Source organism: Amblyomma maculatum, chromosome 1 (genome assembly GCF_055883805.1).
Source record: "Amblyomma maculatum isolate TAMU_Amacu chromosome 1, ASM5588380v1, whole genome shotgun sequence".
NCBI classification, from domain to species: domain Eukaryota; kingdom Metazoa; phylum Arthropoda; class Arachnida; order Ixodida; family Ixodidae; genus Amblyomma; species Amblyomma maculatum.
In genome coordinates this window covers 102,415,092-102,437,975 of record NC_139344.1, presented here as the reverse complement: position 1 = coordinate 102,437,975, position 22,884 = coordinate 102,415,092, and the positions used below count along the sequence as shown (strand labels likewise).

Genomic DNA, 22,884 nt, shown 5'->3' with positions numbered 1-22,884 from the left:
TCGTGATATAATACAAGAAGTTGCTACTAAGGTAGTTCCAAAGCAAAAGAAATGCAAGAAAGCAAACTGGTTATCTGAAGAGGCTTTGCAAACAGCTGAGGAAAGGAGGATGGCAAAAGTTATGGGGGAAAGAGGAAGATATACAAGGTTCTCAATGCGGATTTTCAGAAAATAGCAAGGAGAGATAAGAATGCCTTCCTGAACATACAGTGCCAAGCAGTTGAGGACAGCAGCCAAATGAACACAAGAGCTCTGTATAAGACAATCAAAGATATCAAAGGAAGCTTCTGTGCTAAGCTGGGCGTTATAAAGGACGAACGAGGCAGGGACCTCACTGAAGCCTCAGAGATAAAGAAGAGGTGGCAGGAATACACAGAAGAACTGTACAAGAAGGACCCGGATGTGCAAACCTAACATAAAACGGTTGTGATTACTGATCTCGAGCCGGGCATCCTGAAGAGTGAAGTGGAATGAGCCTTAGCCAGCCTTGCTAAGAACAAAGCTAGCGGAATTGATGGCATTCCAGCTGAGTTGCTTCAAAACCTCAACCATGACGCTGTTAACGTTCTGTATACATTATGTCAGCAAATTTGAACAACCCTACAGTGGCCACAGGATTGGAGGAGGTCAGTTTACATCCCCATTCAAAATAAAGGCAGTGTCAAAGATTGTTCCAATTACCGCACGATCGCGCTTATTTCGCATGCTAGCAAGGTGATGTTGAAAATCCTCCAAGGTAGGCTGCAGCAGTATGTGGATCGGGAGCTTCCGGACGTGCAAGCTGGGTTTCGCAAGGGCAGAGGAACTAGAGACCAGATTGCCAACCTTCGCTGGATCATGGAAAAGGCAAGAGAGTTCCAGAAACCAATCTACTTTCCTTTATTGATTATGCGAAAGCGTTTGACTGTGTAGATCACAGTAGATTGTGACAAGCTGTCCACGAGATGGGAGTTCCAATTCACCTCATCTGTCTCCTCAGGAATCTGCATGAAGGGCAAGAGGCCACAGCCAGAACGGGGCATGGTCTTACTGATTGGTTTCCGACTGAGAAAGAAGTGAGACAAGGCTGCATACTGTCGCCCTGCCTATTTAACCTATAGGCTGAGTGCATCATGAGGAAGGCCGGTCTGGACGAGTCTTCAGCTGGAGGGAAAATTGCTGGAAAACGTATCAACAACCTTAGATATGCGAATGATACCACTTTAATGGCAGAAAGTGAAGTGGAACTCAAGAGACTTGTGATGCGCGTACAAGAAGAGAGTGAGAAGTTTGGGCTTAAACTGAATATTAAAAAGACAAACATCATGGCGTCTTGCCCTATCAAGTCCTGGAGCATCAATGGACAAGAAGTGGAAGCTGGGACAGATTTTCTCTTCTTGGGCTCCAAGATTACCTCGGAAGGAGACTGCTGCCATAAAATTAGGAGACGCCTGCTTCTGGGAAAGAGAGCCATGGCTAGCCTTGACCGCCTAGTAAAGAGCAAATACATTAGTCTGCCCCAGTTGTGATATATGGATGCGAGAGTTGGACTGTGAAGAAGGCTGACCGCCGAAGAATTGACGCGTTTGAATTGTGGTGCTGGCGGAGACTCTCGAGAGTTCCCTGGACTGCCAGAAGATCAAATCCGTCGATATTGTCGACCATAAACCCTGACTGCTCATTGGAGGGTCAAATTGTGAAGTTAAAGCTCAGCTACTTTGGTCATTTGATGAGAAGAGAGGAGTCGCGAGAGGAGGAGAAGTGTCACCGGAGAAGGGGTAGGCAGCGAATGCGATGGTTAGATGGCATCCTCGAGGCGCTGCAGATGAAGTTATGTGATGTTAGGAAGATAGTGAGAGGCCGGAAAGCGTGGTGTGATATGTTACATAGGGTCACAAAGAGTTGGACACGACTGAACGACTGAACTGAACTGATGTAGTGTTCTGTATGGTATAGCGCTTGCTATTGCGAGGCCCTCTAGGTATGGGGTATTGCTAGCGTGTTCAGTTGCGACGAGTACCGGAGTGGCGTCGGTCTCGGCTATGTTGTTCCCGCCCGTATCTGGGGATGCGTGGTCTATATATAGTACATACACCTAGCCAGACGTTAGATTAGGGCCTCTTAGCTGTTGCTAGCTTTCCATTGGTTGCTCTATAGGCCAGCAAACACCCTGAGTAAGAGCGCAAAAGCCGTGAAATTGTTCGCGCCGTAACTGCGACATTGGCTAGGCATGAAAACGAGAAACGAATATCAATGCCGAGGCTATTCGCCGCGAGATCGACCTAGAGGTGCCACCACCGTCGTTCCGGTAGTGTGGATCGGCAGCCGGCGACGCTCGCAGAAACGCACGCTGTGTAGGTTTTACGGCGGGATTGTTGGCGATGAAAACGTGTTTTCTACAGTATTTCTGCGATACTGCAGAAAAAAATAAAGGATTTCGCCAATGCAGCAGAAGAAGCGCGGATTTTAGGAAAACAAAGCACGCAACCACCAGTCGTCTAGATTCACTTTGCACGTTTCTTGCGCTGTACCGCGCTCACGCGCCTAATACTTGGGCCTGCCTAATGACAGCTTTGTTTTTCCTATCGACTTTTAAACAGTTTGCGCGTGTCTCATGCGAGTGAGACCGGCGAATTTATTGTCAAGCCCACGCAGATACAAGGTTCGTGCTCTGACCTGCAGTACTTTAGATTGAATTGAGAAAGCCTGGTTCATCATATCGTACTTGACTCGAGGATTAAGCAGGTTAAATGTAGCACTGGCAGCATACTGCATCATGGCGAGTTGCTCTAGATTGAGTGCACATCAACTCTGGCCCAGGCAGCCACGCACAAGTATTTCCCCATAAAATGAGATCACGCCGACGCTATACAGGAAACCTCGCCGCACAGGGAAGCTGATTGTTCACATGTACAACGCTGAGTGGATTGAATTTGCTGAGATGCTTTTTGCGGCCATTGATCATAGAATGTGATAGTGTATTACTGCATGCGCCACTAACTGCAAATGATTTCCTGAAACCAAGGAAAGTATAAGGGATTTCCGACTGTGATGTTAATATATAATGGTAAATTAGTAGTGTAATTATTTTATTTTGCAGTGCCAATAAATTTCATCGTGTGAGAGAACTTTTACACACTTCACAGAATTTACAATAATCAGCGATTAATTTTCAGTAACGTTAAAGTGCAAGCTAGGAATTACTAGCTGCGAAGACATCGTTATAAACTGCGCATGGGCACTGCCATGTTCTGGGAAGCAATTTTACAGGCTGAAAATTTCTTTATCCCTAATTATTTAGCAGTGACTAAATCTTATGCGAAGTAAATTATTAGGGTTGCTTCAAAAACAGGTGCCGGATATAAAACTATTTCGAAAGAAATGGAGGTCATCTTATCATGCGACTATACAAATGTATTTATTCCCGAACTAAACACTAATATTTAAGCCCGCATGAAGCTGTTTTACTCCCCTTGTCTGAAACGACGAGTTTGCTCGGAAGACAGCACTTGGACGAAAAGGGATTATAATGACTATAATATGCTACCAGTGAAGTACATTATTCTAGGTGTATTATGTAATATTTAGTGTAACAATTAGGTGCAAGGAAGATGTTTCCCAAACATTCGAGCATTTCTCTAAAGCAAAATGTGCTCACTACTACTTTTACGGATGCACAGAAGCCTTCAACAGCAAAAAAAAAAAAAAAAAGAAAAAAGAAAAGAAAAGAAATGCATATTGGCCCGGGTTTAACTCATGAAAGCGGCATCGGCTATGACGGATGATGGCAGAGGCTGGTTTTGGTGTCTTTTTTTTTATTAAAACCGCACTTACCACGTGGTATTGTTTATTGTGCAGTCAAATCACACAGCAGAGGAGCGCCTTTCGAAACGGTCGTGACTGAATCCCCCGTTCTCGAAATCAGCAGTCGAGCGCCCTTACCATTGAGACACCGCGACAGAGGTTTAAAAGCAAAAAAAAAAAAAAAAAAAGTACTCACACAATTCTATCGTGCATACAGAAGGCATAGCAGGCATAGAATGGTTTGTTCAAACTACATTCTGCTATATGAAGCAGTCTGCGGTGGCATATGTTTTAGTAGCTGCGGTATTCCAAACAGAAACGGGAATATGCGTTTTCTGAGCGTTTGCATTAACTTTTATTGACGGCAGCGACCTGTTTTGCTTTGACACGGCGCTAACGAGAGTACCACTTCGTTTGAGACATTGCGTGTCAAAGGATCTCAAGCGCCAAAGACCGTGATGGATGATGTCCTTATCCAAGCATGACATACTCGATACGGGCAAGTATTTTCTTTTTTAATGAAGCGTGGGGTTATAGACTGTTCATATTTATTTTGCAAGAGGCACATAGGTAAGCAAACGCTGACAGGAACTGCTAAACAAACAAAAACACTCGTGTACACGCCGCATGCGCGCGCGTAAATCACTGCGGGCTGGCACGCGACGCGAAAACGCATCCACACTGACTAGGTTTCGCCGCTGAGCCGCAAGGTGGCGACTTTGCTCGATCTCGAGGCCAATAGCTCCATCTCTTGCTTCGCACAAAGTAAGACGCCCTCTGGCTAGGATTCGTGAAGGCTACGACGCTACAGTGCCCACGATCACAACATTATTTATCGCGAGTATGCTGTGAAATTTTTCGAGGCGGAACAGGTCTCTAACGAAAGATTAATAACCGTTACTACCCCCCAGGCACCTGAAAAGGACGTCTGTACAATGGCTGCACTCAGAATGGACGCGTTAATCGTAATCCTTGCTTCGCCGAGCACACAGCTACTGTGACAGGCACCAGTATACCGTTTACTCACTGCTTGTGCTTGATCTCGTTGTCAGTGGCCGACTTGAGGGCCGCCTTCAACTTGGCCACCTGTAAGGACGGAGCGGCGTTAGATGCGCTGCTATTTGGGCAACAAGGAAGCGGGGCTCGCGTAAGGCACGGCGAGGAACACAAGTGGAAAAAGAACTGGTATGATATGCTACCTCACGGCGGATAAAGGTTAATGTCCTGATGCTGCACATGGGCCGTCAGAGGTGCCATATAGGGGAGGGCTCCTTTCGACCTACTGGTGTTCTGCGCCGGTCAAACTGTTTTGGTCAGGCGTAGTGCAGTCGACTCAGCCGAAACATCACAAAACTCAACAAAAATCGATGCGTGCCCTTTTTCGCGATCGCTGCTATCTCTGTTTTTTCCCTTGGATATATTCTTTTTGTTTCCACCGGCTGCTGCTCGGGGGCTTACGAAAGGCATCAGCAACTGCCGCGGCCAGCAACCTTGCCCAACTTGGTGAAGCCTGAAGCGCAAAAAAAAAAAAAAAAAAAGACAGGGACGTGAGAGAGACACAGCGTTTTGTTTTGTGTCTCTCTCCCGTCCCTATATTTTTTGCGCTTCAGGCTTCGCTAAAATGAGCAAACTCCACCAACTAGCCCCAGAAACAGTCCGGCAACCTTTCGTTTACTATCTTTATCAATAAATTATTAATATCACCACCATTAGTCTAGAAAGAGGATATTACCTTGAATGCTGTTTGGATTATACATTACGATATATAGAGAGATACTCAGAGGTTAACAACGCGTGGAAAACAGCGTTTCCTGAATAACGCTGCTCTTTCGTAAATATTCTGTCTCCGCTTGCAAGGCAAGTGCTTGGTGCGAAACTCAGGGTCTGTCAGTCGGATGTTGGAATGCATCAAGTTCAGAACCTCATCGTAAAATTCGTCTGCGTTGTCACCAATATTCAAAACCCGAACTAGGGGCGACACCCGAGGACCAAGTGCCCGGACCCATGCTACAGTGTTGGTCTACTTTTTTGTGCTGTTTCCGGGTAGATGCGCCACTAGATGCCCCCAAAAGACTTCAGGTGTGTGACGCACACCGCGCCTTTCCGTTCATGTGAACCAATTATTAAATCTCGTATCCGCGAGATGTCCCAGCAAGATTTCGCGCGCAAATGACAGATACTGCGCCTTTCCTTTACTGTAAACCAATTATAAAACGCCGATGAACTCTGATGCGTTCAACGGAACGCTGGTTGTGTTCGACGAGGGGCGCGCGATGTACCGTGTGCAGCAGCAACACTCAGGCTTTCGCATTTCTCCACTGCAGATTCTGCAGTGCTCTCGGAATTTTTTTTTATTAAAGTAGTTATTTCGCCTAAAGAAAAGTTTCAAGAACTTGCCCGGTTTGGCTCCGAGCGCAATCTTATTGCGGGCCGGACGCACTACCGACTGCACCACGCTAGGCACGCCTATATTTGTTGGGAACAAGTGGAATTTATGTCGTGTGCAGTATCTGACGACCGTACGCTAACAAGAGTGTGTGTGTGTGTGTGTGTGTGTGTGTGTGTGTGTGTGTGTGTGTGTGTGTGTGTGTGTGTGTGTGTGTGTGTGTGTGTGTGTGTGTGTGTGTGTGTGTGTGTGTGTGTGTGTGTGTGTGTGTGTGTGTGTGTGTGTGTGTGTGTGTGTGTGTGTGTGTGTGTGTGTGTGTGTGTGTGTGTGTGTGTGTGTGTGTGTGTGTGTGTGTGTGTGTGTGTGTGTGTGTGTGTGTGTGTGTGTGTGTGTGTGTGTGTGTGTGTGTAAGGTAACAATTACGAAAATAATTAAGTGCGTGCTGCCGTCTGTGGTGGCATATGGTGACGCCGCTGGCCAAGTTGATGGCGCGCGTGAGCAGTATAAATTGCGCTGCTTTGTATTCCAAACACAGGCCGCCATCTCTATTCCCCGTTATTTAAATCGATATCCACGCGGCTAACATCCCACCGTTTACCCCTCAGCATCCAGAGTGCCTGTGCAGAACAAATTCAACTGGTGGCTGATGGTGGTGTCACTGCATACAGAGGCAAATTATTCTGCCGTCAACAGTTCAAGTCCGGACTGTTCCTCCTGGACCTATCTTCCAAGCGCTCAGCACCCAAGGCAGGACCCGGAACTGCCGCTTTCCACGACGAAATTTGTGATGCTTCGCTGCAGGGGTGCAGTCTAAAGCGTAGTCCGCATGAAGCGTTTTTTGCCTTAAATTTCACTCCAGTTGTGAAATACACGTGGTCATCACGGGAGCAAGCAGCGGGCTTGTCATAGCGCATGTTCGCGGCACAATCGTTTTTCACATGCAGCGAATTCGAGGGCAAATAGCACCTCATGCGGGCCTGAATTTAAAAGTGTCGGTGCACAGACATTTTTTGCATTTGCTCATTTGCTCCTTCGCGTGAGTGGCTCGCCGACATACTCTGGCGCTACATATCTAAGAAGGCCTACTGCACTGATATTCATGTTGAAAATCAAACTAGCGCACTTCAAAACAAGGACACCCTTGCACTGATATTCACATGCTGACGAGAGAGAAGATGCGGTAAGTTTCAATGCGCTAGTTTTCGCATCCCAGCACTACATAGAGAGCGTGGGACAGGAAGTTCGAACGCTGTGTAGTGGAGCGCTTGCAGCAGCACAGTTCATGCTAGGCGACTCTGTTTGCAGAGTTGATGCACAGTCATGATCAAAAATGGTACACAGCACGCAGCAAGTAGGGTAGCTAGGGAAAACTGAATTTCTACGCAATCTATACCAACACCTATCTGGGATCGAGACAATCGTGGCAGTGCCCCATTTTATCGACATGCATATGTTGCTGTCTCTGTCGATGCGGTTAGATGGTGTCTCGATATATTTTTCCCGAGCTCGGCCACCGGCTGGTGTTGTAATACTCCTTTTGCTCACTGCTTTACGTGGGCTTGTGTAACTACGATGTGCTATTCGTTTACCATCTCTTCATGAGTCCACACGACTGGGGAAAGAACGACCTGTGTAGAATCCTATTAGGGCACGTTTGTCACGTGATCTGTTATCGACGAACAGTGAAGAGAGAGGAATGGAGTGGTTGTAAAATGATTTGCTCGAACTAACTTTTTATGATTATTTTTGCTCTTTGCCATGCCTTTGCTGTTACTGGAAGTGTTAAGCACGGGATGGACGACGGAATCGAGCGACGCCGTTGGTAGTTCGAAACCGATTCTATGTGCTGTCGCACGAACTGTTTGAGGAGATGAACGAGCCATCTACCGAGTACGTGCAGCTCAATTCGTCTCATGCTACAAGGTTAAAAACTTCTAGAGGGCACTTTGAACCACTAAAGTGCAACGAGGAGAAAGCCATTGTAGCGAGGTGGATCGTAGCCATCCAGTATGGCACTTCTATCTAAATCGCTTCTTTCACTCCGACCTTCCTCCCTTCCTTTACGGCGTGGTGCATGTGCTTGCGGAGAATTGTGACAAATACTGCGCTTTTTCTATCCTGTAAACCAATTTCATACACCACTGATGCCTGCTGTACTAACGCCGCCCATACATCTGGGTCTGCTTCTGTTTGTTTTGTGGTGCGGCGTTCGAGGAAGCAGCAAATGAAAGGCGCCGCACGGACCCCTTGCGGGGTAAGCTTCGTATATGCATTAATCGCCTGGTGACGTCATGGCCAGCCGTGACGGTACATCGCGCGCCCCTTGTCGATCACAACCAGCATTTCATTGAAGGCATCAAAGTTCACCGGCTTTCTATACTTCGTTTACAGGAAAGGAAAGGCGCAGTATCTTTCACTCGCAGAGTCCTGCTATCATCCTCACAGTAGACAAGGGGAATTGTGAAGAGCGCTTCACGATCCAGAGCGTGGAGCAGAAAGCGCTCGGCTGGGGATCCAAGGGGTCGAGGTGCGATTCCCGGTGGAGGCAAGGTTTATTAATTTATTTTTAACTCTCGCTCTCGAAAAAGCACGATAGAAATGTCTGCATGCTGCCCACCAGTAAGGTTGGCAAATATGGCAAATGACGAACCTGCCGCTAATACTCCAGTATGGGAGGCGGTACTGGAAACACTGGCGAAACACAACTTATTCAAAGCAGCATCCACAATACACAATGGAATTGTCGAGGGCTCTCGAGTCGGGGAAATTAGAACAATATTGTTATATGGCAAGTTTCATTCCTGGGTGTTCCTTCTACAAGAACATAACTGGCTGTGTGCAATCACGGAATATATTGGCTACCAATACCCTTCCATCCCGAGTAAAAACAGGCGAAGCACCAGGAAGAGCTATTATACGAGTGTCCAAGCTAACTTTAGCCAAGGGTTAAAAAATGAAACAATTCAGTTAGACCAGAGAAACCACCTGTGTACAGCTGCCAGCCATCTGGCGCACCATAGGCATTTTTTTGTATTGCAATTAACTAATTAGTAATTAAGATAATTTTTCTAATTTGCTAACTATTGCCTTGAGACAACAAATGTGATTTGCAGAGTTGGAGAGCATCTTCTAAAACCCCCATTCCATATATTTCCGGTAAAGAAAGCCTCACGTGTATCGTTTTTTCAATCCCTAAAGAAAGCCCGCGAAATGCAAAAAATGTCACGTGACTGCGCATTCGTGCGCCACGATTGTGGTGCTCTCAATCGTGGCCCGAGTAAACGAAATCAGCTGCGGCCGTGACTCGGCAGCCCAGTCCCAGCGGCAGGCTGATATGTTGGCGCTGGTTAGCTCGTTGCGACTTGCATCGTCACGCGCGCCGACTGCGTGAAGTGGATGAACAACCACCGCAGACATATCGGCTTGCCAATCAACGGAGACGTAGAGCCAATGCCGCTGCTGATTTCGTTCGCTGAAAGCCAGGTTGAGAGCAGCACAATCGTGGCGCGCAAATGCGCCAGTCACGTGATATATATATATATATATATATATATATATATATATATATTGTATTTCGCGGGCTTCAGTCATTCGACGTGGTGGACGAACGGCAACTACCAGCCCCACACATGCAGGGCTATTCGCAAATCAGGAGTGCGTAACGAACCACCCGGGCTCAGTTGTAATAGAGGTGTATGCTATCCGCAATGCCATGGAGGCTATAAATACCATACCTTCTATAAGCGAAGCTCACATTTACACAGACTTTCTAGCGACAATTAAACAACCCGAGAGAGTGACAAAACCCTAAGAATTGCTCAGGAGATAGATGCTCTAAATAAGAAAAAATTACAGGGTCACTTTGGACTATTAAAGTGCGATGAGGCGAAAGCGTCTATGGCGAATAGTCCGAAGCCTTCCACTACGGCACCTCTTTCTCTCTGTTTTCACTGCCCCCTTCCTCCTTTTCTTTACAGCTCGGTTAAGGTGTCCGCGGATAATTGTGACAGATACTGCATCTTTTCTTTGCTGTCAACCAATTTGAAACGCTACTGATGCCTGCTGTACTGCGTCTATTTCTATATGCTCTGTGGTGCAGCGTTCGAGGAAGCACCGAATGAAAGGCGCCGCACGGAGGCCTGGATCGAACGCCTAGCTGGGTCAGCATAGACCTTGGGTCAGCTTCGTATATGCGTGAATTGCCTGGTGACGTCCTCACTAATAGTGACGTCATGACCGCATGTGACGTCATTATCCCTTCCGTTTATTAGACATGACTGGATGTGACGTCATGGTGGTGTCACATTCGGTCATGACGTCACAGCCGACGACGTCACCATGTGATGGCGTCACTGATTAGAACTAGTTATCAGGAGCGAGACACAGCTGGCGAAGCGAGAGAAGGCGAGCGCAACGATGAGGCAAGCGGTGTGACGTCATACCAAACGGCGGCGGCGGCGGCTCCGCGGCGAGCACCGGCGTCCGCCAGCTACGCTGGTTGCTAGGCGACGGCTCAAGGTCATTCTGTGCCTCCTCGGAGCACCGCCACAGCGAAATCGCAAGTTCGTGGCCAGTGTAACTTTCGCTACAATAACAAAACGCATTCAGGTACATTGGATACAAGACGCCATGAACATTGATCATAAAAAAAAGGCACCCCTACATACCAAGCCCCTAAACGAGGGTCTCACCCACAGGCATCCCATCTGATCCCCGCACCGCTCTCCCTAGTTGGCATCTGCAGTACGGAAAAGTGTACATGCCCTGATTTTCCCGTGCACTTTACCCCCTCCTTCATAACCTAACGAGAATGCAAGAGGTGTCCCTTACAAGGATTAGGGCTGGGCGGCCCTTACCCCGTCGGTGACGTGCCGATGGGGTTCTCAAGAAGATGCAGTGCTGAGCACATGCACTAAGTGTACAAGCCCGGCCGCCGAGTTGGATCTTCGCCACCTTTTATGGACATGCCCAGGATTGCAACCATCAAGAATAATACAAGAGGTTGGACTGTCGATAACAAGGGAGCAAGACCGGTACTTGTGGCTAATGGACAACATTAAGAGCCGGAGCTTGCTCCGGTTTCTTGAAGAGAATAATCTACACGACTTACTTTAAGTTAAGACATCCCCATTCTATGTCACGTGGCAAGTCTTCGAATAAAAAAAAATACCTTCCTGGTGATTTGGGGATAAAATTTGGGCTTATTTTTATTTTGACAAACCCAAGAGAGTGACAGGAAGGCGCAGTATTATCGTGGCCGCGGGTGTTTAAAATTCTGCTCCATGCTTACTACACACAGACAGATGTGTGGCTTATTGTTTTATTTATATAGAACGATATATATTTTGATCACCTGGCCTTTATTTTAATTTTATATGAGAAATTAATATTTCTGAGTTCTTTCCACATTGTCCGTCTAATAAGTTTGCTGCATGCAGAGGTGGTTTCTTTGAATACAACCGAATGAAAGGTAGTATGAGAGGAGAAATCAGCAATAGCTGCAAATTACAGATGGTAAAAGCCTTGAGTAAAAGGGATAAACTCTTCGAGAAACATTCAGTGTTTGCATAGCAATAGTAATAAAAGTCAACATTTCTTTTTGCATACAAAAGTAATGATAATGGGATTCAGTGACGTAGTCGCTATATACTGATCATGCAAAATATTTATTTCGGCACTAGAAAGCTGGCCCTGTTTGGGAGAGATATCCTCAGTCCAGGACTCGTGCAGAGGCTGCCGCAAGCCTGGAATCTAGCACGGCCATGAGATTTATGTACGTGTCGCAGATAAAGCACAGCGCTGTAAAGTTTCATCTCAGCACTGTAAGACGTATATATATATATATATATATATATATATATATATATATATATATTTCTCAAGCGGACCGCGAGTACTTTAACACATGAGTAATGCAGTCTGCAGTGCTGCCCGCACAAAAAAATATGAACTCAGGCCATAGAAAGGGCATATATTAAAATCCTTCTTCACCGGAATGAAATGTCGCATGAAAGCCGAACTTCGTGGATGAAGGAAGACACAAGAACATGCATCATAAGTAACATTACAATAAGGTAACCTAGAAAAACCACCAGCGATTCGCTTTAAGCAAGCAACCCTCGATAAATTACACGATAAACAATTCGTAGAAAGCGTAAACAGGCTGCAACGTTCCATAAAGTCCAGAGGTGCAAATCCTCGTAGAACAAAGAAAAAATAAATAAATCAGCTAAGGCGAACTACTTTGAAGAATTTATTTCGATCGGTGTTTACCAATAATGACGGCATTACTCCCCAGAATACAACAACCCGGGACTACTAAATATACCAGCTAAATACAGAGCATTTATAAATCTCCTCGTGAACTTCGATGCGAAAAACATCGTGAAGGACACTTAAGCTCCCTATTTAAGAGTGATTCCAGCCCACATATAAAACCCCGCGAAGTCGTATAAAAAGTGCTGGCAGTCTGATTCCGACATCACATATGGTCCGTGTTGGCAGCTGCTTCCTAACGGAGTGCTCGCTCATGTCAGCTGTTAAATACCGTCTGCCAGCTCCCTGCTCTTGACTTTTCACTCAGAACGCCGGTGAACGCTATCGCGTTAAAAGACAACATGCCGAACGCGTGTTTAATATGATACGCGGAATGCTGCATCAAACGCTTCCGCTTGATATCCCGTGCTTCCCTTTCAACGTCACAACTAGCGGGGAATATAAGACGACCAAAATAATCCCCATTCCTAAAGCAGAAGAAGTTGCCATCGCTCCGAACTGCGCACCAATTTCACCCTCTAGCTCAGCATATAAGGACTTTGAATATATCCTGACCAGAGTTGATCCCGTTGCGGTTTGTTGGCCACCACTCAGTTAGCAGAAGTCGGTTATGACCTGGATCATAGCATGGATCAGTGCAGTCAAACTAATACTACATTACTGGATTATTATATACGCTTGAGTGAGTGCGGAAAGGTGCAATTCACGATCGGAGACACAGATGTTTTGTCTGGGTCTAACACTCTTTTTCCGAGTGTTCTCAATTTGTAACCTTTAAAGATACACGTCTACAATAACCTCTGCTGATCCGAGAGTTCGGCAGGGATCCACCCTTGGCCCGTTAATATACTGATTTTCATTAATAATACCTCCGCGAAAATCAACTGTAACATCAAGCTATATGCATATAACTCAATCGTGCAAAAGGAAATAAAAATCAATGGCGACCTCAGCATTTTTCAAATCACTTGCTTTTATACATGCCCAATAAGAAAAAAAAAAAAAGCAATCCTTATTCGTGCCGGACAGCATCATGGCACTACGCGTAACAAAGTTAATCAACTTATATAAGCGCTGACCTCAGGTGGGATACACACATTACTAACATATCATCAGCGGCATAATGAAAAGTTTTCCCTCGACGAGGTACATCTGGCTCACGCGACCAACAACTAAGCCCTTAGAATATAAAACATTAATACGACTTATAATAAAAGATGCCCACACTGTCTGGCTTCCACAATCTGTGACTAACATCGCGAAACCAGGAACGACACAAGAAAGAAGCACAAATTCATTCATTAGAAGTACAAGTGCACTGAATCCCCAATTAACATCGCAGTTATATCCTCGCCACCCTTCCAAATGTTGCTAAGAACTCAAGATTAACATTTTAACCGATTAACCAACCAATAAATAACAAGTGTAATATCAGCGTGTCAAAGTATATTCATCTTCCTGACTATCGATAGGCACGACACAAACATGGATACATGTTAACCAAATATTCTTGAAGCACATACGCGTTTACGAATTTATATGTTATCGCGCCAGCCGAGAATGGAATCAACTATATGCTTCGATCACCCATGCGCAGACATTGGAAAATTTTGTCCGAAAATAGAAGTCATAACCAAAGCCACCACAATATCTCAATCATGTACACTGGGTTTGTGAGCATTCGCAGAATATTTGACTTTATTTCAGTAGTCCTTCATTTTTTTTTTCTTTTTGTTTTTCTTTCGTTATAATTATTTGCTTTATTTTATTTTTGCCGGTGAAACAGCACACATGAGTCTGCGTCATCCTTAGTGTGCTTCTAGGTTTCCATTGACTAGATCTGAACAAGTTTAGATTTCTTTTTATCGCTCTTCGTACCGCTAGTATCGTATTTCGCGAATCTGCGTTGAGTACATATGCTCACTCTTCACCGCGTTTCGACTGCTCCTTCTCTACAACTCAACACTAATCAGGCATATTTTTATGCTACCACATAATTTTGTTTTTATTAATTAATTTTTTTTTTTTTTTTTTTTTTTTTCAGCGTGAGCTGCATCTCTTACGGCTTAAGGGGGCTGTCCTGGGTAAACCATGCATGGGGCTTTGAAGCAATGAAGCCCACATAGCATTTGCCAGCGCTACCTTGTGTTCTGCGCGTGCTTGACGGTACAAGCCATAAACTTCCGGTTGTCGTCTCCAGTGCCATCTCCAACTATGGCTAGAAACAATCACTGAATGAAGCCTAGAACGGGACGACGGAAACTGCCGGTTTTGTTGTGCTCTTATCCGACAGTACAAATGTTATCTTATTTTAGCCCATGCGCAGTACGAAAGATCACGCGCCGGCGAATGTCTGGTATGAACTCCTGAGGCACTGAAGCCACTCTGCCGTTTTGACGTCGCACACATAGCAAATAAAACACATAACAGAAAAAGCGCATAGCACGTTCGAAGTCGATTCCACGCCTTCACCGAGAGTGCGACAGCTACTAGCGTGAAAAAGTTCATCCGGCGGCTCAGTGCCTATAGCAAAATTGCGTAACGCTTGCATGCCTTCTTGTAGGGATTTCCCAATAAAAAGAAAAGAAACCGTAGAAGTGGAGGTGATCCGACTCCAAGAAAGTTTGGTGGGAAGCGACCACGGAACATCGTGCCTGTCGACTCAGTCGGTCGCCACGCGTACAGACTGCGACACAACCTTACGGTGCATTGTACGTCGTTGTCTCCATCAGCTCCTATCTGCATGCAAAAGATTCCGCATGTTCTACTCCACTTAACTACGTTAAAACCCTACCTTTTTTCCGCCTTTCAACACCTCATGAGTCAAGTGCATTTGACTATTTCAGTTGTGCAGGGAGTAGTCACCTTAATGTAGAAGCAGTGCCTAAAGTCTAGTTCCTACAAAAGGGGGTCCCAAGTTTGATTCCAGCCCACATGCGAGGGGGAAAAGAAAACGGCAGAGACACACTAAAAATGCTGACGGGTGAGAATACGAATCAGTATAATGAGTATGAGTCATGAATATGCGTAATGCTTGTACATGCTCTACACCTTACTGTGCATTACTAACAAAGTTCTGAGTCATTCTGAATTGCACGACGATACGTGTCATCTTACGTTGTGGCACCGGCATGGTGACGTCATCTGGATTTCGTGCGCCATGGACGCCGCCGATGGCCGACCAATCAGTTGCCCCGGCCATGGCAACTGCTAACCTGTCCAACGCAAGCTCGTGAGGACCGCGACGCAGGCTGCCCGAGTTGGCCGGAGGGACGTAAAACCCCGAGAACGCCTGCGTGGCCTATAGCGTATCTGACTAGGATACAAGGGAACCCCATTTTATATGTGCCGCCAAAGTTGGCAGCTCCAGCAAATTGAGCCATGTGACGTAGTCTCCTGACGTCACACAAACAACTGGCCAATCAGTGCCCGGCCTTGTAATACGTGTCAAGCGCCACTTGCCAGAGGCGTGCTGCTGATTTTTTTGTGCCATTTTTGTACACGCCGACGGCTTTTCTCGTAATTGGGTTGATATAATGTTTTCGAAATACAGAATGTTTACAGCATTCGTACATGTACGAATGCATTGTAAGCATACAATGCGATATTACAGTTTAAACTCTTTATTAACGTTTAACCTGTTTTACCACTTATCCTTGATCGCTTCCATTGAGTGGCCGTGCTTAGTAAAGTGATTTAATCATGTCATTCACTTCCAGTTACGACATACCACTTGCCATAGTCACGCGGTTTCATGGCGTCCTCACTTTCCAGTTACGACATACTACGCTACTTTTGCAAGTCATCTTGGTCACTTTAATTGATAACGTCATAATTTTCTTGTTACGACATACTACACAACTTTTATAATTCATACTAAGTCGCACAATTTAATGGCGTCATCAATTTCTATTTATAAAATACAACACCACTTTACAAGTCATATTGTTCACATGAAACTCGTCTCATAACTGAGTCATGACGGTATTAATTTTGTTCGTTTTATCCTTCCATTGTCATCACTTTTGGGTTGTCTTTCTATTCTATTTTTGCTCTGCCTCTAAGGTGCGGAAATGTTAGACGATCTTGCTAGGTTCTGAACCTTCGGATTAGTGCTTTCCCACTAAAACGTAATCCCCACCCTCGGCCAGTGTGCTCGCAGGTATCTGATGTAGTGACGCATTTCACAGGGAGACGAAGCTTCGGCAATTCTAACGCATGTAACATTCGCGAAACCACTCATTTATAGTACTCTTGTCAACTAGGGTAAACGCAGCGTTTATGAACAGTCTGAGTGGGCTGGTGCGACAAAGACTTCGCAGAAGCAAAGAAATGCAAAGTGTTTTGCGTTTTCAACGTGAAGACTTTCAAACAATTTCCCGCTTGAGCCGCTAGCTCGTTTGCGGTTAAACTGAATGCTCGCGTATTGCGGCAACTTCTGTGCCGTGGCAAGTTTAACGACGATGCTTACTTGGCTGAGCCGCGCATTACGCAAAGGTATAACCGCCTAAGTCGAGCTCGACGAACCGAAACCCGCAAAAGGCAATTTCTCGCTCAAGAGCGGCACTGACGCCGCTTTTTCTCACTGTAGGTTGGCAAAGCGCAGCTACAGACACCACGCCACAGTGAAACAAACATATCAGAACATCATAGAATGCAAACACTGCACCACACTACGAAATAAACAAGAAAAACAGCTTAAAACTTGGCGATGTCGTCCACGAAAACAGACGATATCGGATGAATTGGATAAAGTCGCCCGACAAGAAAAAGAAATAGAGCAATACCTTTTTATTCACAACGTCTCATTAAATCTGTTTTATCTGATATTTTTTCGCTAAGTTGGGCTCAAATGTTCGAAGCGCTTCAGTTGAAGCAGACGAAACGGTTGAAACTGAATATTCAAACGGCCCGCGCACCTTGCAGCGCTACCCTCGGTGCCGTGTCTTGACGCCTTCCACTGCAGAAAAGAGATGGCGCGACCGCCACCCTCCAGCGAGAAAATGTAGTCGGTAGGTTTCGGTTTGGTCTCGCCGCGGTGGCGCAGTGGTTGAGATGCTCGACTACTGTTCCGGACATGGCTCAGTAGCCCTTTACTATGGCTACTATGAGAACCTCTGCCTCACCTTCCGCTTTCACTCGCACCTCCCTTCCTTCCCTTACGGTGCGGTTCAGTTCTTAACGGAGAAAGTGCGACAGATTCTGCGCCTTTCCTTCCCTGTAAACCAATTATTATCATTGTATTATTTCGGTCCGTCGATCTCGACGCAGGCGATTGCGTTTTTGCATCATGCACGGCTCAACCAAGTATCGTTGTAAAACCTGCCAAAATACAAAAGTTATCACAATACGCAAGCTATGCGCGCAGTTTCGCCGAACATGAGCTAGCGGTTGAAGCGGGGAAATTCATTAAAGTCTTCTAGATAAAAATGCACAATACTGTAAACATTTTTTTTTCCCGAACAAAGCGGTTTTTTGGCCGTTATGGAAAAAGAGCGACATTTATTTATACAAAGAAGAAACATGTGATGAACCGGGGGAAGTATTATTAAAATTTCCCCGCAAGTGAATGAAACAAAAATTGCCAAATGTATTACAAAAACAGCAAGGTTGATCTGCCTAACGAGCGACAAGTACAGGCTCCCAATTTTTTATTTCTTCCTGCTTTTACGCCCAAGCTTCCTGCCTTCCCTTACGGCCTGGTGCAGGTGCCCACAGAAACAGTATGACAGATACAGCGCCTTTCTTTGCGGTCAATATATTATTATTATTATTATTATTATTATTATTATTATTATTATTATTATTATTATTATTATTATTATTATTATTATTATTATTATTATTATTATTATTATTGCGGGAGCACCGATGATTTATGAATTCAAGGAGAGTTGGCGTGTGCGCAGAAACTGTCAGTCCCAACGTCGTTTGCGTCGTCTTTATGCGGTCCCTACAGTCTAGTGCAGCGGCCTCGAATCCCTTGTCATTGCTAGGGGGGGTATAACACCTCGAAAGGCCCTCCTAATCTTAAGCACTGTGTAAAAGAAATAAAGTTAGAAACCTGTCTGTTCGTACCTCATGCCTCAGGTGTTCAGACAGTCTGGAAAGCTGCGACACCTGGAATTCGGAGATCTAGAAAGCAGAAAAAAAAAAAAAAAAGAACGATCGGAACGATGGAATTATCATCCAGGCAGAAAATAAAAACGTAATCTGATACAAAGAGGTCTTGATACTGCATGTATATTTTAATGAAATATATGACCGCAAAGATTACTACCATCATTGCCCTCTGCAAAATGATTTTCGTGTCTTTGAAGAGTTCGCGAACATCGGCGCTCATCTGAAACAGAACCAGTAACAACGTGAGGAGTCCTTATCTTCATGCTCAATGCACGAGTAGTCGGGATACATACGTTTTGACTCAAGGGGGCAGTTGAACATATTGCTTTGCAAATCTTGCACTTGCTTCGAGTGCCTAAGGAGTATAACACCGATCTATTCATATTCAAATCCCGCGTTAAATGAATAAGGAATGTACTCACAGTCATCTCTACAGGCCTGACAAAAGACATGTGCACATGTTGTAACAAAAAACAAAGATGTCTTGGTTGGTTGAGAAAAGCAATTGTTGCAATAAACCAACTTGTTCATCGCCAGCTTGTCTTCAACCTGTTGCCGCAGATTCAACGACGTCCTGAATGCTTAATTCACACGTTTGTGAAAATAAGTGTTAATATCGCTATTTATAAACACTAATAGCCACACAACTACACTTCAAGACAAAAATGGCTTTCTTGTGACACGTTAACAGTGTTTCCGCTTTTCGGTTTCAAAAGCAGAGAGAGTGACGCCGGGCTTTAGCAAGCATGTTCGTAAGGAGCGTCAGAGAAGTATCGTCTGCTAACGCGCTATTCTCTAGTTGGCTAATTTCATGTGTAGTAATTTACTAAGGCCCAATTTATATATGCAAATGAGTAAACAGCACTTTAAAAACCTCACAGTAACCGCAGAACATACATGGGCCAATGTTCTGTTGCTTCTGTGAAATCGTATTTGGCGGGTGAAACTCCGGAACCTGCCGCATCGCCTTTTGACGGGCTCCGCGCGCCAACATACTATCAGCCGCGCTCTCGCTGCGCTTCACGCCATAGCGGCTAGTGTGACGAGCGCCCGCGCTTCCCTATGGGCGAGGATGGCGCTGTTTGCAATGAAAGCTCACACGGGCAAGTTTAGTGACACTTTCACGAAGTGCACTTACATAGAAAGAGTGACGCTTTCGGTGCTCGCTGTCACACGGCAAAATCAAGTGTCATTTTGAAATGACGGCAGTGACGATGCGGATATCATGATGCGGATGCTGCAGCCCTATGTGGAAATTAATTAGTTTTCACAAAAATACCTTAAAATTCATTTTTATTGCAAGCACAATTACCTTAAGCTAATATTCAGTTTATTTGTGCATTTCAGTACATGGTTTTCACACACACACACACACACAAAAAAAAAAAGCATCGCGATGTCGCACGCGCTTTTCGCTAACATGCATGGTTACTGCTGTTTACAAGCAAAACCGACCTCGTTTATTATATATAGTTGCGCTACTAACTGCGGTTATCGTGAACGTAGCTTTGCGACTTTGATTTGCATCGTTAACCGGTAGCGCCTACGTATGGAACGGACACCGGTGTTCGAGCGCGAAAAGTGCACGAGTTGTATAATTCAGAGTAGCGTGCATTTTTCACACGAAATATGTCCGACGGCGCTTCTGTCCAGCGGCGCAGCACCACGCATGACAGCATCGTCACGTCTTCACAGCGTTTGCTTGGCGTGTAATTGTACACAGCGTCGAAAAATGTCCAGTTTCCGCAGCATCACGAAAGTAGGCGAGAAGTTCGCAGCGTTCACAGCACCGGATGCTACGAGCTTTCCGCTGTAATGCCGCGCGTGAGCGCCCGTGAACGGCAGAGCGCGCGGGGCAAGTAGCGCTTGGCCGTGCGCTCCTCCGTGGTCGTCGCTAGGCCTATAGTTTGTTTGGCATCGAAGTATCAGTGGGCGGCGCTTTCTTATGGCCAGCTTAATAGGATATATGGCTCACTTGTGCCACTGCCTTGAGAGAAATAAGAATAATGAGAGAAATGTGCAATTGAAATCGACGACTCCTTAGGAGCGTAGCTAGCGTGTAGTACGTGTACTACAAGGGTGAGCTGCGCCGCACCGCCGGGGACGATGGCTATGTAGTGAGCAGAAATTTGCTTGTATCGCAGCAATTACTCCTGCTAGCGACTCGATACGGGTCAACGATCCCCAAGAAGGAATAATATCTGACATTGATTTACTCCAGGGATTATTATTTACGGAAAAAACGAATTCTCGCACACTTTTCTGACGCCAGTGACAGCGGGGCCGGATGCGCCGTAAAGGTGCTGGCTTGGAGCTGGCGGCTTGTGGGAGCAAAAGCGGTGCTGTCTTCGGCCGGCGCTTGAGCGAAATGCTGCTGTGTCAAGTGACGACGTTGTAGAGATTGGATTAGAAATAACTCCAACTTCTTTGATGCAGTTTGAGATACCGCATATATACTATATACCATCGAGGTGCAGCAGCAGACGAACGCCTTCGCCTTAGCGCAAGCACTTAGAGCGAGGGTAGCTATTCAAGTGTACGCATTGTTTTTGGTTGGTGACAGCTTAAATCCCTTGCCTATTAATAGAAACGCTCATAAAATTACGATAAACATTTCAAAACATTGTAATTCTCAAAAAGTGTATGAGTAATATGAAGTGCCCTGTTGTAGAGACTACACACTCGCCTGCCGGACAAAGTGTAGTGAGTTCCCCAAACTCACTTTGCGCTGAGTGTGTTCGGCAGCGAGTGTCATTAAAGTTCATCGTGTGACACGATGCGAATGACACTAAAGGCGAGTGCACTCGTTGAAAGTGACACTAAACTTGCTCGTCTGACCGGGGTATAATACGGCCCCAGAATACGGCAATCTGTTGGTGTTGTGCGTGCGTGTTAAACCTGCTTCTGCGCGTCTTTTGCTTTCACGAAGGTGCAGTAGTTTATTTACGGTGTAGGTGTTTGCTCATGCGAGTCGTTCCGCATTTCTACCTGCTCGGCGACGATTGCATCGGTTTTTTTTTTTTTTTTTCTCGTTTTGTGCGCGCGTTCTGTGCTCGCCTGTATCCCTTCTTTTTTTTACTGTGTCGCCAGTGGTGAAGCGCGGTTCCCGATTGTTGTTTCCCCAGTGCCTCTCACTAGACTGCAGAGAAAAATGCCAAAAAGAAAGCGGTGGTGCACAGAGAAGACTTGCTTTTTTGGCAAACGGGGCTACCGCTAGAACAAGGAGCGTACGTATTACTGCGCTATCTGATGGTACGTAAGTACGCATTCTGTACAATGGGAACGAAGCATCGATAGAAATGACGGAAGGTAAACGGCAACTGCTTTTGTTGGCGAGAAACATTTTTAGAGCATGCAGTTATATTCACAAGGATGCAAACCTGGGCGAGTCGGTAACGGTGCTCCATGGCAGTATAGCACAAAGAGTGTACACAGGCGCTACAGACAGCACCTGTGTTGTGTACCTTTTCTGTGTCCCTCGATTGTCCTTTCGCGCTACACATATGTCATATGGATGCAGTTATATATTAGGCGCATGTTTCACCGTAAGCGCGGCATTACCAACGAGCTTCATCGCGATTAACCGGCCGCGTCTCGTGCATATTGTGTATCTGAGAAAAAAAAAAAAAAAAAAACTTCGTCAGCTTCTTCATTCAAAAGATGGTGACTTCGGCAAAACCTTGTGCAATCGCAGGCTGCGATGTACCTTAATTAGCCGCTGTAAGTAAAGGTTCCTCGTTTGTGTTCTGCTGTTTTTTTATTTATTTTTTTTTTATTCAAATACCTCATGGGCTCCGATTGGAGTTATTATGTGAGGGGGGTTACATAACTGGGGTGCGAAACAGAAGCATGTAGAAGATGGTTATTTTAACATGGTTATTTTCAAAACGTTAACATTATACCCTCCACACCTGGTGCCCAAGACAGCACCAGAAAGGAAGGAAAGAAACATATGCGAGCAGCAACCAGCTCGTAAACGCGATAAGCGGGACGCAGGGACTGGACCCGGCGATTCGGGCTCGGAAATCAACGAGGACTCCTGTTTTCTCGAAGCTGGCTTTCAAGACTGCAACGACTCATCCGGCTCCAGTGAAGCGGGCATTGTGGGTGAACAGAGTGGCAGCCAGGCTACACTGCAGACACCTAACCACCACGGAGGCCGTCATCCGTTTGAGGACATTCTCATTCCGGTTACATGGATGCGGATACCTTCCGTGGATGACAGCCTAGCTTATGCTTGAGACCCAATAACTTTGAAAAGATGAAGGTTGACCTTGCATTCCAACTTTTTGGAGATGAGGTTATTAAAGGACTTT

At 45.6% G+C, this 22,884-nt stretch overlaps 1 protein-coding gene across 1 annotated transcript in view; it reads right to left on the bottom strand.

The window, feature by feature from the left end:
- Positions 1–19,099, bottom strand: part of LOC146203334 (putative E3 SUMO-protein ligase RNF212) — a 46,863-nt gene extending 27,764 nt beyond the window's left edge. The window contains exons 1-5 of the mRNA XM_084603000.1: positions 18,991–19,099; positions 18,862–18,923; positions 18,726–18,788; positions 18,524–18,580; positions 4,811–4,869 (exon numbers count right to left, since the gene is read on the bottom strand). Coding sequence (XP_084459126.1) covers positions 4,811–4,869; positions 18,524–18,580; positions 18,726–18,788; positions 18,862–18,923; positions 18,991–19,099 — 350 coding nt within the window. The remainder of the gene's footprint in view (positions 1–4,810; positions 4,870–18,523; positions 18,581–18,725; positions 18,789–18,861; positions 18,924–18,990) is intronic.
- Between the last annotated feature and the right edge of the window lie 3,785 nt (positions 19,100–22,884).